Source organism: Oncorhynchus mykiss, chromosome 3 (genome assembly GCF_013265735.2).
Source record: "Oncorhynchus mykiss isolate Arlee chromosome 3, USDA_OmykA_1.1, whole genome shotgun sequence".
Classification (NCBI taxonomy): Eukaryota; Metazoa; Chordata; class Actinopteri; order Salmoniformes; family Salmonidae; genus Oncorhynchus; species Oncorhynchus mykiss.
In genome coordinates, this window is record NC_048567.1 from 46,512,332 (window position 1) to 46,530,632 (window position 18,301).

Consider the following 18,301-nt stretch of genomic DNA (forward strand, 5'->3'; position numbering starts at 1 on the left):
TAAAATGTGAAGTAAGAGATATGTGACTTTTATACAGTTCTCCTTTTCCTTCCAGACTCTGATAACCCTATCCACTATGCAGTGCACTACCTTTGACCAGAAACCTATGGGCCCTGGTCAAAAGTAGTGCACTATAAAGAGAATACGGCGCTATTTGGGACATTGCTGGACTGTGGTCAGAGAGTACAGAAATGTACTAGGTTCTCTAAGCCCCTTTGTCCTGTGTGTTTCCCCTCTCCAGGTTTGATGGCGACAGCGTGGAGAACAACCCGGAGAAGTCGGTGGACAAGCCCTGGAGCAGATCCATAGAGGACCTGCACGGGGGGAGTAACCTCCCGTCCCCCGTCAGCGGGAACAGCATTACCCGCGCCGGGCGACACGCCACGCTACGGTAAGCAACGCACACGCCACCTCACCACCATACATTATAGCCTAGAGGCTACTGTAAGAACGCGCTGCAATGATAACCAAGTCCTAATTCTCTATTTAAAACGTAACATGCTTGTTGTATAAGAAATGGCTTGAAATTGTTTTTGACTTAGTCTGGATTGTCACAGTTCCCAGGTTTGCTAATACGCTCACGCGTTTGCATGTGATGTCTGAGAAGGCCTTTTGTTGTGGTCATGAGGCCTTTAAGTCTTTAAATGGCTTAAGACACGTTTAGTTGTGGCATGGAACAGCAGGACGAAGGATAAGGGGGGGGTGGGTTGTTTTCCAGAGCTGTGTTTCAAGCGGCATCTTATTCCCAATATAGTCCACTACTTTTGATGGGTCACTTTTGATGGGTCAAAAGTAGGGCACTACATACATGGAATTGGGTGCCATTTGGGAGAAGACCTTTTATTGGGTCGTCTGACTCATGATGTTATGGAATAGGATATCTCTGACACGGGGGGTTTCGTGGCTTCTGAACAAGCTGGAAGAACTCTCTTCTATAGCACCATCTTTTCCACAGGGATTTAACAAATATGACGTGTTATGTCATGAATATGACGCGAGTTCTACGTCTTTTTGATTTGGCAAACATTTAACATTTGAAATTCTCCCCGTTTCCTTTAAACCATGGTCATTTCATTTGGATTATAGGCGGCAGACATAGTTCATGTTTCTGACTCTGTTAATCGCTGCAGTCGTTTCAATGATGTCCCGGTGTGTTAGTCCCGTTGACTTCACATGTACACAGCTAATCCCAATTTTTCTGACCGTCAGTAACTCACAGGTCTTTTAACGAGAGACGTTACACCACTGAGACCGCACGCGTCTTCTGAACCCCAACGTTATCCTAACTCTCATATAATGGACGAACGAATCTGGACTCGCTAGGCTTCTTCTCTTAGGAAACACACAGGCCAGTTTGTGTCCCCCAAAATGGCACCCGATTCCCTATAGAATGTCGCCGAGTGCACACCTTTGACCAGAGCTCTATGGGCCCTGTTCCAAAGTAGTACACTTTATAGGATATGTACTATAGGAGACCAAGGCTATGTGTGTGTCCCAAATGACACTCTATTCCCTATATAGTGCACTACTTTTGACGAGTGGTGACCTGTTCCCTATATAGTGCACTACTTTTGACGAGTGGCGACCTGTTCCCTATATAGTGCACTGGTTTTGAAATGTAGTACAATATAGGGAATAGGGTGCCATTCGGGACCCATGCAGTGCCTTCAGAAAGTATTCATACCCCTTGACTTATTCCACATTTTGTGTTACAGCCTGAATTCAAAATGGATTAAATATATATATATATATATTTTCAATCTCACCCATCTACACACAATACCCTATAATGACAAAGTGAAAACATGGTTTTAGACATCTTTGCAAATGTATTGAAAATGAAATACAGAAATATCTCATTTACATCACACCCCTGGGTCAATACATGTTAGAATTTCTTTCTGGGTATGTCTCTATGAGGTTTGCACTCCTGGATTGTACAATATTTGCACATTGTTCTTTAAAAAATTATTCAAGCTCTGTTAAGTTGGCTTGGATTTTCAAGCTTAGCTCTATTCTGTTTCTTTGTATCCTAAAAAAAACTCCCTAGTCCTTGCCGATAACAAGCATACCCATAACATGATGCAGCCACCACCATGCTTGAACATATGAAGAGTGGTACCAGGTGGATGTGTTGTGTTGGATTTTTTATTCTGTACAGGCTTCCTTGTTTTAACTCTGTCATTTAGGTTAGTAATGTGGAGTAACTACAATGTTGTTGATCCATCCTCAGCTTTCTCCTATCACAGCCATTCAATTCTGTAACTGTTTTAAAGTCATCATTGGCCTCATGGTGAAATCCCTGAGGTTTCCTTCCTCTCCGGCAACTGAGTTAGGAAGGACTCCTTTATCTTTGTAGTGACTGTGTGTATTGATACAGCATCCAAAGTGTAATTAATAATGCTCAAAGGGATATTCAATGTCTGCTTTTTTTCTACCAATAGGTGCCCTTTTTAGCGAGGCATTGGAAAACCTTCCTGGTCTTGGTGGTTGAAATCTGTATTTGAAATTCACTGTTCGACAGAGGGACCGACCTTACAGAATGTGTGGGTTACAGAAATTAGGCAGTCGTTCAAACATCATGTTAAACACTATTTCTGCACATAGTGAGTCCATGCAAATTATTATGTGACTTGTTTAGCCCATTTTCACTCTTGAACTTATTTAGGCTTGCCATAACAAAGGGGTTAAATATGTATTACACTCAAAACATTTCAGCTTTCCATTTGTTATTCATTTGTACAAATTTCGAAAAACAGAATCCCACGTTTACATGATGGGGCATTGTGTGTAGATCAGTGACACACAATCTTAACGTGATCCATTTTAAATGCAGGCTGCAGCACAACAAAATGTGGAACAAATGGAGGGGCGTGAATACTTTCTGAAGGAACTGTGTGTGAATGGCAGCTGTATGAACTTAACTAGGTGACGGTGAGAGCTGATGTTGACTGGTGTTTTGTCCCGGCCTTCCTCCTCTAGTCTCCTGCTCTGTGCTCCAGTCTTCAGCAGCAGCAGGCAGGTCTACACAGTACACAGTGTGGCTCACGGTGCTATCTGATAGCTCTAGCTCGCCCCACCCCCCTAGCCTTACCTCAACACCTCCTCCCCCCCTCCCCTGTCTTCACTACCTGCCACACACGAGTGCGCACGCGCGGGAAGGCAGGCGCCAACGCACGCACGCGCGCACACACACACACACACACACACACACACACACACACACACACACACACACACACACACACACACACACACACACACACACACACTCCTACCTGCTTCCATTGCTAAGCTGTGGTCCAGTGTGTGGAGGCGTTGAAGGGGAGATGCTTCTACCTCTGTTGTGGTCTTACTGTAGACATTTCTGTTCCCATTTAGAGCAAATGGCTTTTTATACCGGCATTGTTCCTGGCCCCCTCTGATTATTGCTTTTCGTATGTCTCCTTGATCAGGCTATATGCGGCAGGTAGTTGTGCAAGTAGTAGCTGGCTACAACCAGACCCTTCTTATGTATCAACTAATACGATGTTATCTGTACTGTTATTCCTTAGTTACCTCCTGACACAGGCTGACAAGTCAAGGTAATTAACATTAGCGTTATCAGTATTTATTCCTATTTCCAACGTACAGCACCTTTGCCTTGTCACAGTTGTATCCCTCCCAAGTCAATCATTGTGTGTCACTTTTCTGATGTCCTGTTGAATTTACATGTCTTTTTCTTAAAAACTCACGGCAAACTCGAAGGACACCGAGCTCTTTGAAATGCCCAAAATATTCGCAAGGACGATGGTACGTCTTCTGGTTCGCCCAGGGTTACCTAGAAATATTTAGGCTGGTCTAGTTTGTAGTTGTGTTTGTTGTGATTTCGACTATAGGCACGTCCCAAATGGCACCCTATTCCCTATGTGGTGCACTACTTCTGACCAGAGCCCAATGTAAAGTATTGCACTATATCGGAATTGAGGTGCCATTTGGGACTCCGCCTTAGACTATGCTGTTTATTAGCTTTAGTGTTGAAGTAACGTCCATGAAAACATAGTTTGGAAGGCCTTGGAGGATCTTTTATGGGTTCTAAGTCGGTGCACCACAAGGCCTGTCAAAGCAAGTCCACCGCGCCTACATTGAATCAGGGTGATCGACTGTCTCTTTTTACTCATAGTCCTGTCACCACATGTCATTCCGTCTGTGTGGTTATGAAGCAGAGGACGCGTCCCAAATGACAACCTGGTCCCTATGTAGCGCACTGCTTTTGACCAGGGACCTATGGTCCGCTATTTGGGACGTGTCCACGCCGAAGTCTCTTTCCCTCAAATGAGTGTCGTTCTACCATTCGTTTCCGCTGCCTGGTTGCAGACTGAGTGCTGGAGGTATATTTCTGTAAAATCGCAGTTCTTTTGGAACACCGCCGCCCGTCGCCGGCTGCGTGTGAGGCGATGTTCCAATTCTGTCACCGGTCTCGTGAAGCAGCGAGCGCGTTTATGTGAGGAAACTTGTTTTGCACTACGTAGACGCCACATGCACCTAAATAGAACAAAGAGCACACATAAACACACACACGCACGCACGCACACACACACACACACAAAGACAAACAAAGTCACTCATACACACACCCCGCACAATGTTTTGCTATTTTTTCTTTACTACACGCAAACGTCATAACTGCTTGCTGCTGAATAGCTCTCATTCATGGAACCAGTGAGAAGCATCAGACCATGAAGACTACAGCCAGTATGTTGGATCTGTCCTTATTTACCCTCATCATAAATCCTTATCAAAGCTTAGTCACACTGTCTCAGCCTCTCACACACACACACACACACACACACACACACACACACACACACACACACACACACACACACACACACACACACACACACACACATACACTGAAGACGGATTCAGAGCTTCAAGGCGTCAGTGCTGACATGAATCAGTGTGTGTGTGTGTGTGCATGGGTCGGCTGAAGGCACCTTTTCCCAGAACCATGGCGGGTGGATAAAGTCTTATGACATGCAGGGCTGGAAATAATCATGTCTTATGTCCCTGGCTGGACTGAGCTGTACTGGGCTGTGTTCTGTGGCACACACACACACACACACACACACACACACACACACACACAGACACCAGCGATGTGCTACTCAAGCGCTCTCCTTTCACTGGGAGAAAGGGGTCAGGAGAAAGGCCCTCTTTCGCTAACGTTTTGTCTCCACAAAGCCGGCCTGATCACCTCCATGCATGCAAATGACTTGCCTCCATTGTACTAGTTGTAAGTGATATTTTTGTGCAGGATAGTTAAATGAAAACAATCACACGGTCTCCCCTCTGGCCTCTGAGCAAGGGAGTGGATTACACAGCTCTTTGTGTGTCCATGTAACATGCCATGGAGTTGGATGTCTACTTTGAAAACGACGGGGTGCAAGAATGGTACGAGGGCTGCTACGGTTCACCGATGGCATCTGTCTTCTTGTTTACCAAGCCGCGTGTCTCTTTGTTGGTATGAATTCGGAGACGCCTTCTGCTGTGAAGACGCTCCTGTGTCCGATGTGTTTCAGTTGCAACGCGTTGCCGAGCCGGAGAACTCTGAAGAACTCCCGGCTGGTCTGTAAGAAGGACGACGTCCACGTCTGCATCATGTGCCTGCGAGCCATCATGAACTACCAGGTGAGAGTCTCTCCGGTCCCCGGGCTAACCCAACACATAGGGTGCGTCCCAAATGGAACCCTGTTCCCTAGCTTTGGTCAAAAGTAGTGCCCACGTGTAGGGAACAGGGTGCCATGTGGGACGTAAAATGGAGGGTTGAAGCGCACACGCACCCGCCCTCATCCATCATCGGCCCAATTCAGTTTGTCGTCTACCATGTTTTCCGCAACACATTATGCCTCAAGTTTCTCTTTGTTACGTAAAAGGAGTCACTTCCTGTTTATTAAACGAGATCTCTTTCTTTTTCTCTCCCTCCATCCCTCTCTTGCTCCATCCATTTTTGACGACCCAGTACGGCTTCAACATGGTGATGTCCCACCCGCACGCTGTGAATGAAATTGCACTAAGTCTGAACAATAAGAATCCCAGGTGAGATGGAAGCGTTGTGTCTGGTGTTAAACAGCTCCTCCACTTCTTAGTGATACACATCCAATATCCATAAAACTTATCAAAGTATTAGTGCTAATCTAGGATCAGGTCCCCCCCCTCGGTCTATATTATGGCATTCATGAGGATCTAAAATGCACAACTGGTTGCAGATCAGCACTCCTGACTCCTACTCTGAGACGCTTCACGAATACAGGACCTTCCCTCCCCTTATTGCTGCACCTGCTCTTTCAGCGTCCAAATTGTGTGCGAGGCCAAGCATCCAGCACTAACTCATTCCTCCAGCCAGACAGACAGCCAGCTCAGGGCACCGCTGGCACACTGCTAAACACTGGCAGCTGCACAGAGCACCAGGCGACAGGAGGCGCCTTTTTTACTTGGGGGGGCCCCCCCCCCCGGGTGTTGTTTATTGAAGTGTGTGTAGCGTGCGTGTCTTTGTGTCCGCTTGCGTCGCGCGCGCACTTGTGTGAACACCAACCCCTGTGTGAGTGTATCCCTCAGCCATAATCCCTACGGGTGATGGAAGAAAAGTACAGTCAGCTCATTCATTAAAAGTCCAAATATGATATTATCTTCTATTCTTTTTTTCTTTTTTTTAATTCCACTGTAATCCTGGAGGAATTCTCTGCCTGGGTCACAGACTACGGTAGAGGTGTTATTTGACAGACAATTCGAGACAGCTCGGCAAACACCCTTTCAACCCAGCACGAACACACACGCTGGGTTGAAAGGGTGTTTGCCGAGCTGTCTCGAATCGTCTGTCAAATAACACCTCTACCGTAGTCTGTGACCCAGGCAGAGAATTCCTCCAGGATTACAGTGGAATTAAAAAAATAAAATAAATAGAAGATAATATCATATTTGGACTTTTAATGAATGAGCTGACTGTACTTTTCTTCCATCACCCGTAGGGATTATGGCTGAGGGATTCACTCTGTAATATACGCTTCGTTTAATCCTCTCGATTATATCAACGGACCTGTTTATCATATATTACATGTTCAGATATTAGATAGACATTTTAGATCCAGTCATGTGATCTGATAAAAACACATGATGTTACCTCGGATGAACCTTGGTAGTGCGTACGGCCCAGAACGTCACTGGGGCAAGGCGTCCTGCCATCCCGGACCTACAGTCGTATGAAAAAGTTTGGGCACCCCTCTGAGGCTGCGTAATAATTTACTCTGTCGTCACAGAAAATGATCACAGGAGGCATGCCATTCATTTTCTAATAAAAGCTGAGTACTGGGGTATTGTCCAGACAAATATTTTTAGTGTAGCAATATTAAGTTGTATGAATTTAAGTCAGATGTGAAAAATAGGCTATGCAAAAATGTGGGCACCCTTGTCATTCTGTTGATTTGAATACCTGTGAATACTTGATTAATTGGAACACACAATTGGTTTGGTGAGCTCATTAAGCCTTGAACTTCATAGACAAGTGCATCCAATCATGAGAAAAAGGTATTTAAGGTGGCCAATTGCAAGTTGTTGTTCTCTTTGACTCTCCTCTGAAGAGTGGCAACATGTGGGCCTCAAAACAACTCTCAAATGACCTGAAAACAAAGATTGTTCAACATTATGGTTTAGAGGAAACAAAAAGCTATCGCTTAGATTTAAGCTGTCAGTGTCCACTGTGAGGAACATAGTGAGGAAATGGAAGACCACAAGCACAGTTCTTGTTAAGCCTATCTGGTGAAAAACACATAGACAGGAACAATCACCCACAAACACACAGTGAAACCCAGGCTACCTAAATATGGTTCCCAATCAGAGACAATGACGAACACCTGCCTCTGACTGAGAACCATATCAGGCTGAACATAGAAATAGACAAACAAGACATGAAACATAGAATACCCACTCAGATCACACCCTGACCAATCAAAACATAGAAAATACAAAGTAAACTATGGTCAGGGCGTGACAGTACCCCCCCCCCCCCAAGGTGCGGACTCCGGCCGCAAAACCTGAACGGGGAGGGTCTGGGTGGGCATCTGTCCGCGGTGGCGGCTCTGGCGCTGGACGTGGACCCCACTCCATGACAGTTTTAATCCCCCTCCTAAACGTCCCTAAATAGGTTACCCACCACAATGATAACATGGGACAGAGGGACAGCTCGGGACAGAGGTAACTCGGGACAGATGGGTAGCTCAGCACTGAGAGGAAGCTCAGCACTGAGAAGAAGCTCAGCACTGAGAGGAAGCCCAGGCAGGTAGTAGAAACTACCAGAACCTGGCTGGCTGGCGGTTTCAGCAGATCCTGGTCGACTAGCAGATCTGGAAGAATCTGGTCGACTGGCGGATCTGGGAGAATCTGGTCGACTGGCGGATCTGGGAGAATCTGGTCGACTGGCGGATCTGGGAGAATCTGGTCGACTGGCGGATCTGGGAGAATCTGGTCGACTGGCGGATCTGGGAGAATCTGGTCGACTGGCGGATCTGGGAGAATCTGGTCGACTGGCGGATCTGGGAGAATCTGGTCGACTGGCAGATCTGGGAGAATCTGGACGACTGGCAGATCTGGAAGAGTCTGGACGACTGGCAGATCTGGAAGAGTCTGGACGACTGGCAGATCTGGAAGAGTCTGGTCGACTGGCAGATCTGGAAGAGTCTGGTCGACTGGCAGATCTGGAAGAGTCTGGTCGACTGGCAGATCTGGAAGAGTCTGGTCGACTGGCAGATCTGGAAGAGTCTGGTCGACTGGCAGATCTGGAAGAGTCTGGTCGACTGGCAGATCTGGAAGAGTCTGGACGACTGGCAGATCTGGAAGAGTCTGGACGACTGGCAGATCTGGAAGAGTCTGGACGACTGGCAGCTCTGGCTGCCCCATGCTGACTGGCTGCTCCATGATGACTGGCAGCTCTGGCTGCTCCATGCTGACTGGCTGCTCCATGCTGACTGGCAGCTCTGGCTGCTCCATGCTGACTGGCTGCTCCATGCTGACTGGCAGCTCTGGCTGCTCCATGCTGACTGGTTGCTCTGGCTGCTCCATGCTGGCAGACTGCTCTGGCTGCTCCATGCTGACTGGCAGCTCTGGCTGCTCCATGCTGACTGGCGGCCCTGGCTGCTCTGGCTGCTCCATGCTGACTGACAGCTCTGGCTGCTCCATGCTGACTGGCGGCCCTGGCTGCTCTGGCTGCTCCATGCTGACTGGCGGCCCTGGCTGCTCCATGCTGACTGGCGGCCCTGGCTGCTCCCTGCTAACTGGCGGCCCTGGCTGCTCCCTGCTAACTGGCGGCCCTGGCTGCTCCTTACAAACTGGCAGCTCCGGCGGCTCCTTACAAACTGGCAGCTCTGGCGGCTCCTTGCAGACTGGCAGCTTTGGCAGCATCCTGCAGACTGGCAGCTCTGGCGGCTCCTTGCAGACTGGCAGCTCCTTGCAGACTGGCAGCTCTATGCATACTGGCAGCTCCTTGCTGACTGGCAGCTCTATACAAACTTGCAGCTCCATGCAGACTGGCAGCTCCATGCAGACTGGCAGCTCCGAACAGGCGGGAGACTCCGGCAACGCTGTAGAGGCGGAAAGCTCTGACAGCGCTAAACAGGCGGGAGACTCCAACAGCGCTGAAGAGGAGGAAGGCTCTGGCAGCGCTGAACAGGTGAGAGACTCCGACAGCGCTGGAGAGGAGGAAGGCTCCGACAGCGCTAAACAGGCGAGGCGCACTGTAGGCCTGATGCGTGGTGCTGGCACTGGTGGTACTGGGCCGAGGACACGCACAGGAAGCCTAGTGCGGGGAGCTGCTACCGGAGGGCTGGGGTGTGGAGGTGGTACTGGAAAAACCGGACCGTGCAGGCGCACTGGAGGTCTTGAGCACCGAGCCTGCCCAACCTTACCTGGTTGAATGCTCACGGTCGCCCTGCCAGTGCGGCGAGGTGGAATAGCCCGCACTGGGCTATGCAGGCGAACCGGAGACACCGAGCGCAAGGCTGGTGCCATGTAAGCCGGCCCAAGGAGACGCACTGGGGACCAGCTGCGTAGAGCCGGCTTCATGGCATTAGGCTCGACGCTCAATCTAGCCCGGCCGACACGCGGAGCTGGAATATACCGCACCGGGCTATGCACCCGCACTGGAGACACCGTGCGCACCACTGCATAACACGGTGCCTGTCCGGTCTCTCTAGCCCCCCGGTAAGCACAGGGAGTCTGCCCAGGTCTCCTACCTGGCTTAGCCATACTCCCTGTTAGCCCCCCCCCCAAGAAATTTTTGGGGCTGCCTCTCGGGCTTCCTTGCCAGCCGTGTTCCCTCATATCGCCGGCTCCTCTCTCCGGCTGCCTCTGCTCTCCTAAGTGCCTCCACCTGTTCCCATGGGAGGCGATCTCTTCCAGCCAGTATCTCCTCCCAAGTGTAACAGCCCTTGCCATCTAAAACGTCCTCCCATGTCCATTCCTCTTTACGCTGCTGTTGCTGCCTGTTGACACGCTGCTTGGTCCGTTGGTGGTGGGTGATTCTGTAACGGTTTTCTAGGTGTGAAGGAGAGTCGGACCAAAATGCAGCGTGTAGATTGCGATCCATGTTTTAATGAACAAACGTAAAACACGAATCAATGCAAACACTACAAAATAAAGAACGTGATGAACGTAACGAAAACCTAAAACAGCCTATCTGGTGAAAAACACATAGACAGGAACAATCACCCACAAACACACAGTGAAACCCAGGCTACCTAAATATGGTTCCCAATCAGAGACAATGACGAACACCTGCCTCTGACTGAGAACCATATCAGGCTGAACATAGAAATAGATAAACAAGACATGAAACATAGAATACCCACTCAGATCACACCCTGACCAATCAAAACATAGAAAATACAAAGTAAACTATGGTCAGGGCGTGACAACAGCGTTCCAAGAAAAAACACTTGCTACCCACAGTAAAATTTGGTGGGGGTTCCATCATGCTGTGGGGGCTGTGTGGCCAGTGCCGGTACTGGGAATCTTGTTAAAGTTGAGGGTCGCAATGGATTCCACTCAATATCAGCAGATTCTTGGGAATCATTTTGAAGAATCAGTCACAAAGTTGAAGTTACACCGGGGCTGGATATTTCAACAAGACAACGACCCAAAACACTGCTCAAAATCTACCCCGGGCATTTATGCAGAGGAACAAGTACAATGTTCTGGAATGGCCATCCCAGTCCCCAGACCTGAATATCATTGAGAATCTGTGGGATGATTTGAAGTGGGCTGTCCATTCCTGGCAACCATCAAACCTAACTGAACTGGAGATGTTTTGTAAGGAGGAATGGTCCAAAATACCTTCATCCAGAATCCAGGCACTCATTAGAGGCTATGGGAAGCGTCTAGAGGCTGTTATTTTAGCAAAAGGAGGCTCTACTAAATACTGATGTGATTTTTCTATTGGGGTACCCAAATGTATGCACCTGTCTAATTTTGTTTTGATGCATATTGCACATTTTCTGTTAATCCAATAAACCTCATTTCACGACTGAAATATTACTGTGTCCATCAGTTATTTGATAGATCAAAATGAAATTGCTGATCCAAACACCCAATTATGTATAAATGGAAATCAGGGAAATTGTCAGGGGTGCCCAAACTTTTTCATACGACTGTATATACTAGGTGGTGTCAGAGGCAGGCCCAAAGTCATAGACTGTTCCCTCTGCTACCCCACGGTAAGTGGTACCGCAGCGCCAAGTCTAGGTCCAAAAGGCTCCTTAACAGCTTCTACCCACAAGCCATAAAACAGCTGAACAATTAATCAAATGGCCACCCGGACTATTTGCATTGACCCCCCCCCCCCCCCCCTTTATTTTTACACTGCTGCCACTCGCTGTTTATTATCCCCTACCTACATGTACAAATGACCTTGACTACCCTGTGCCCCTGCACATTGACCCGGTATCGCCTGTATATAGCCTCATTATTGTTATTTTATTTTGTATTACTATTATTTTAAAAAAAAAAATACTTTAGTTTATTTAGTAAATATTTTCTTAACTCTATTTTATTAAAACTGCATTGTTGGTTATGGGCTCGTAAGTAAGCATTTCACGGTAATGGTCTACACCTGTTGTATTCGGCGCATGTGACAAATACAATTTGATTTGATTTGACGGCACCCTACTCCCTTCATAGTGCACTACTATTGACCAGGGTCCATGGCGCTCTGGTCCAAACTAGTGCACTAGAAAGGGTATAGGGTGCCATTTGGGATCCGACCGTTATGTAACCTTGTGGCAGAAATGATGGGTCGGTGTTGGCAGTGGCGCCGCGTTACGTTAACCGTTCCTTCTCTTCTTCTTCTCCTTTCCCAGAACCAAAGCTCTGGTGTTGGAGCTGCTGGCCGCCGTGTGTCTCGTGAGGGGGGGACACGAAATCATTCTCTCTGCGTTCGACAACTTCAAGGAGGTGCGGTATGGGGGACGCGCGGAGCAAGAGGATAATGCTGCTATTGTGTTTAAGCAGTGGAATTTGACATAGTTGACGCCGTGAGTCGTGTGGTAGGAGGATATTATCGAGGGGCGCAGCGCCGGCTGTATCAAAGCCTTTAGACATGTTGCTTCGCATCTCTCAGACAGAAATGGCTGCTCACTGGCCTCTCAGGCCCACAGAGAAATCAGTTCTGTGTTTTGTTAGTGATTTTACAGGCCCTTCAAAGATGTATTCTAACAAATGTGAGTACAAGTGTAGAGTAATATTCAGTACAGCCTGATCAGGGGGCTGTATGTATCTCAGAGTAAGAGTGCTGATCCAGGATCAGGTCGCCCTGTCCATGTAATATTCAGTTCATTATGATCTAAAAAAGAAGAGCTGATGCTAGATCAGCGCTTATGCCCTGTGTTGTATGCAGTGAATTGTGTAGAGTATTTGATCTCCTCTAGAAAGGAGGGGAGTAAGGTGGAGTCTGGGGTGGCCTGGCATCTCTACAGCAGTCCCAGTTTCTAGGCCGGCTCGGGGAACTTGGGCCGACTGCAGTTAATGCAATATTTACACCCAGAATGAAATATTGAGCATTACAGTCTATTGCATTTCTCTGTTATTAGAGGTGGAATATCAACTTCTATTGCTCAGAGCTGCTCACCCATAAGCAGAAGGTAGAGACATAGCCATGTGTGCCACTGCATCTATTAAAGTCAATGGATAGCGATTGACCCTTCACAATAGATGTGGTTCGAGGGGTCAATGTCGATAAAACAAAGGAGCTGATTGTGGACTTCAGGAAACAGCAGAGGGAGCACGCCCCTATCCAGATGACGGGACCACAGTGGAAAGCTTCAAGTTCCTCGGCGTGTGTAACAGTATAACTTTAGACCGTCCCCTCGCCCATACCCGGGCGCGAACCAGGGACCCTCTGCACACATCAACAACAGTCACCCACGAAGCATCGTTACCCATCGCTCCACAAAAGCCGCGGCCCTTGCAGAGGGCTCTGCAAGGGGAACCACTACTTCAAGGTCTCAGAGCAAGTGACGTCACCGATTGAAACGCTATTTAGCGCACCGCTAACTAAGCTAGCCGTTTCACATCCGTTACACGTGCACATCACTGACGATCTGAAATGGTCCACCCACACAGGCAGTGTGGTGAAGAAGGCGCAACTACGCCTCTTCAACCTCAGGAGGCTGAAGAAATTTGGCTTGGCACCTAAAACCCTCACAATTGAGAGCATCCTGTCGTGCTGTATCACCGTTTGGTACGGCAATTGCACCGCCCACAACCGCAGTGCTCTCCAGAGGGTGGTACAATCTGCCCGAAGAAACACCAGGGGCAAACTACCTGCCCTCCAGGACACCGACAGCACCCGGTGTCACAGGAAGGCCAAAAAGGTCATCAAGGACAACAACCACCCGAGCCACTGCCTGTTCACCCCGCTATCATCCAGTAGGCGAGGTCAGTGCAGGTGCATCAAAGCTGGGACCGACAGACTGAAAGACAGCTTCTACCTCAAGGCCATCAGACTGTTAAACAGCCATCACTACGCTGCTTCCACCCGGTTACGTAACTCTGCACCTTAGAGGCTGCTGCCCCATATACATAGACTTGAAGTCACTGGCCACTTTAATAATGGAACACTAGTCACTTTAATAATTTTTGCTTTACTCATGTCATATGTATATACTGTATTCTATTCTACTGTATTTAGTCTATGCCACTCCGACATTGCTCATCCTAATAGTTATATATTCCTTAATTCCATTATTTTAATTTTAGGTTGTGTGTATTGTTGTGTATTGTTAGATATTACTGCACTGTTGGAGCTAGAAACACAAGCATTTCACTACACCCGCAATAACATCTGCTAAACATGTGTATGTGACAAATAACAATTGTATTTGATTTAGATTATCTTATTGGTTGGCAGTGTCATATAAATTGTAATATAAAAACAGTGCTTTCTTGTTCAGCTTTTTGTGTTTGGTGCAAAGAACTGATCATCCGAGTGTTATGTTGGCTTGCTTAAGTTGAAATCGAGCTCTCCCTCTTTGAGGAGGCTTGTTGTGAGGGGGTTCTTGACTCCCCGCTTCGTGGGCTAGAAGGGGTTGTTTTGAGTGAAGGGCAGGGTGCAGTCTGGGGCACAGAGCATTGTGTATGAAGGCTGCGCTTATGCACTCCAATCCCATCTCTTCCCCTCTCTCCTCCTCATCTCCTTGACTCTTCATCTCTCCCCTGTCTGTCTCCCCTTCCCTGGCTCTGAGCACCGTCTGAACTATAGAGCTGCATCCCTCTCTCTCTTCTCCTCCCACCCTCTTTCTCTCTCCCTCTCACCCCTCCCTCTCTCTCTCTCGCTCTTCTCTCCTCCCCCTCCCTCTCTCTCAGAGACGTAGATATGGTAATCGCAGTGGGAGAAATGAGGTCGCGTGTATTTAAGAAGTCCTATGTCAGGGGCTTCGCTTCATATTTTAGCAGGGAGGGAGCCAGAGTGATGGGAGGGAGTGAGGAGACAGTACATGGGTATGACAGAAACATTTCCTTTCGCAACCTGAGGTAATATGTATGTTGCGTTGCAACGGACAAGGCTTGCTTCCCAAATGGCATCCTATTTTATTACGATAACAAAATGAACGATTGAATGTTTCTCTGGCAGGTGTGTGCTGAGACGCAGCGGTTCGAGAGGCTGATGGAACACTTCAAGGACATGGACAACAACATCGACTTTATGGTACACAACATTTCCACTGGACTAGCTATCGATTGCTAGGCTACATCGTATCCTGAAATCACAGACCCTGTCGCTTGCCATTGAACTAATTCTATCATTAGCCAACCACGCGCGCGGAATCCTCGCCAACTCAGTTTGTTTTGCCGCAGAGTTCCTACTAATATGTTTGAATAGAAATGGATGAGGCAGCATGCTGTGTGGTGTGTGTCAACAAAATACATGCTTTTTCTAAATGTGCCACACTGCCTCCGCTCTGAGGCTCCCCATTGGTCCGTGTGTGCATGAGAGTCCAACCGGTCACAAGTCAACTCTGAGCCATTTGGTAGCGGGCCAGTCATTTGACACAAGCACGAAAGCAAACAGATTTGTCAGACGGGGCCTGGAGTCTCTCACACAGTCGACTCTGAGCTTCTTAAGGAAGTCCATTAAGACAGTATTAGCAAGGAGAATGCACTGACACGGTGACACTCCACTGCGCACATTAGACTGAGGAGGCCGTGTCCCGAAGTGGGACCCTAATTCCCTGGTCAAAAGTAGGGCACTGCGTAGGGATTTGGCTGCCATTTGGGACACGACCTGACGTGACTCCCTTTATCTGCCCATTTAACAAGACGGATGCAGCCAGATCATTTCCATGCACACGCTTATTTACAGGCCCTGGAGTCTGTGGATGAGTCCCAAACAGCACCCTATTCTCTTTAAAGAGCACTACTTTTCACCGGGGCCAATGGGGCTCCGGTCAACAGTAGTGCACTATATAGGGAGTAGTGTACCATTTGAGACGTACGCTACATGCGTCCCCCTGTAAATGCATTGGATGCTTTTGGTTTCGCTTGGTGTGAAATTCACTCTGTATGCTTTTCTTAATGTTTGCCGGTGCCTGTAGGTGGCGTGTATGCAGTTCATCAACATCGTAGTCCACTCGGTAGAGGACATGAACTTCCGGGTTCACCTGCAGTACGACTTCACCAAGCTCTGTCTGGACACCTACCTGGATGTAAGTCCTCTGCGTAAATAGCCAAGTTATCGGCACTCTTTGTTTTATATATTCCTCGTTATTATTTTTCTACTATTTTGTGGAGTAAGCATTTCGCTGTCAGTCCACACCTGTCGTTTTTTCGAAGCACGTGACAAACACAGTTTGATTTGATCTGAGGTAGACAGTAGATTTATAGACCGCAAATATATAAAGAAGCTGTTCAACAGTGGGGTATATGGTAACAACATGGATCAACGCGTCATAGGCGTTTCACTGACTCTTCCTCTCGCCTCTCCCGTCTGTCTGTGTAGAAGCTGAAGCACACGGAGAGTGACAAGCTGTCGGTGCAGATCCAGGCCTACCTGGACAACGTGTTTGACGTGGGCGCCCTGCTGGAGGACGCCGAGACCAAGAACGCCGCGCTGGAGCGCGTGGAGGAGCTGGAGGAGAACATGTCACATGTGAGAGGACACGACAACCTTCCTGTCTCCATCCCTTGACTGCTCGTGACGCTCTGCACTGACTCTTGCCACCCCACATTTGACACTTTTCACTAACTCACTCCACCCGTCCCTACTTTCTGAATCCTCAATTGCTCTTTCGCCACTTCAGTCCCATCTCTTCGCCCCCCCCCCCCCCCCAATAAGAACCCAGTCTGCCCTCTTCTAGTGACTGTATCGAGTCTGTTTTGACGTACTGACTACTATGTGATGCCGTACAGATGTCAGCGTGCTGCGCTGCACAGCAGTGTTGGGGAGGGATCTGACAGCATGTACAGTGTGCCTTTAAATCTCTGTCACACCGGCTTTCCATCACATGCCACTTTCTCAAAGGCCCTTTAGATTAGTCTCATGCTTTCAGTTAGTAGTCGTCAACACACACACACACACAGAGAGACACACACACTGTCCAATGGCCTCTGGGCCTCCTAGCCTAACTCTAGAAAAGTCCACATTTTTGTTCAGATCAGGGTGTCCACAAACTCCAGAGGAAGGGCATTTGACATGAATGCTTTGATGGCTAATGTTTCCTTAGAGTGTCACAACACATGGCTGATGTCAAATGATGCATGATTTGCACACACATACACCTTCTATGTAATACACCCCTGTGTGATATGACCTGCATACATGTGTGTTAAGGACTACAACCACTTTTATTGGGTTGTGACTAGTGATGAGCACCATTATCGATCATTCGATATGATATTGTTGAGCAAGCCATATCGGGATACCGGTGTATCCGTCCCGTTAGCCTACACTGTTATGTACAAAAGTGTACATGGCTGTTCCTGCATGCACAACACCCTCACACAGTTCTCTGTGTGTCCATGCCACGTTGAACCTTGACCTTTGCTCTCCCAGATGACGGAGAAGCTGCAGGACACGGAGAACGAGGCCATGTCAAAAATCGTGGAGCTGGAGAAACAGCTGATGACGCGCAACAAGGAGCTCGACTCGATCCGGGTGAGACTCACCCGTGGGGGGAGGGGGGGGGGGTGAATAACACTATTAGACAGACACAGGTCGATCATTCTCAACGCCTGTTTGTATCGAGCTTCTAAGGAGTGCTGATCTAGGATCAGGTCCACCCCGTCCGTGCGATCTTATTTATTGTAATCTAAAAGGCTAAACTGATCCCTATACTGTGAGTCAGCGCTCCTACTCTGAGATGCCTTCATAGTAAACCGCCCCCTGGTCTGCGTACATACATTGACATCTCCGTTCCCCGTCACCCAGGAGGTGTACAAGGACGCCAACTCGCAGGTGCACACACTGCGGCGGATGGTGAAGGAGAAGGACGAGGCCATCCAGAGGCAGTGCAACCTGGAGAAGAAGATCCACGAGCTGGAGAAGCAGGGCACCATGACGATCCAGAAGAAGGGCGACGAGGATATCTCCAACCTGCCCTCGCCGCCCGCCCCCGGGGGCCCGCTGGTGGCTGGCGTGCCAGGGGTCTATAACGGGGGCACAGTCAGCCCGATGGGGTCGAATGGGATCCCGGGGATGCCCGCGCCGCCCCCTCCTCCTCCCCCACCGCTTGTGCCTGGGACGGGTAGGTGGAGTTCTAGACCAATCCCGTCCTAGTTT

The 18,301-nt window shown here is 48.5% G+C and overlaps 1 protein-coding gene across 12 annotated transcripts in view; it reads left to right on the forward strand.

Annotated features, from left to right (window-relative positions):
- The window catches only part of LOC110504152 (formin-like protein 2), an 85,706-nt gene that overhangs the window by 53,742 nt on the left and 13,663 nt on the right, over positions 1 to 18,301 (forward strand). For 7 of the 12 annotated variants that reach the window (XM_036974296.1, XM_036974299.1, XM_036974300.1 and 4 more), the window contains exons 6-16: positions 242 to 391; positions 3,555 to 3,584; positions 3,748 to 3,792; positions 5,565 to 5,673; positions 6,005 to 6,081; positions 12,387 to 12,480; positions 15,158 to 15,232; positions 16,119 to 16,229; positions 16,523 to 16,672; positions 17,576 to 17,677; positions 17,951 to 18,266. In XM_036974296.1, the coding sequence (XP_036830191.1) occupies positions 242 to 391; positions 3,555 to 3,584; positions 3,748 to 3,792; positions 5,565 to 5,673; positions 6,005 to 6,081; positions 12,387 to 12,480; positions 15,158 to 15,232; positions 16,119 to 16,229; positions 16,523 to 16,672; positions 17,576 to 17,677; positions 17,951 to 18,266 (1,259 nt within the window). The remainder of the gene's footprint in view (positions 1 to 241; positions 392 to 3,554; positions 3,585 to 3,747; positions 3,793 to 5,564; positions 5,674 to 6,004; positions 6,082 to 12,386; positions 12,481 to 15,157; positions 15,233 to 16,118; positions 16,230 to 16,522; positions 16,673 to 17,575; positions 17,678 to 17,950; positions 18,267 to 18,301) is intronic. The other 5 variants (XM_036974302.1, XM_036974304.1, XM_036974303.1 and 2 more) reach the window with 2 other exon arrangements.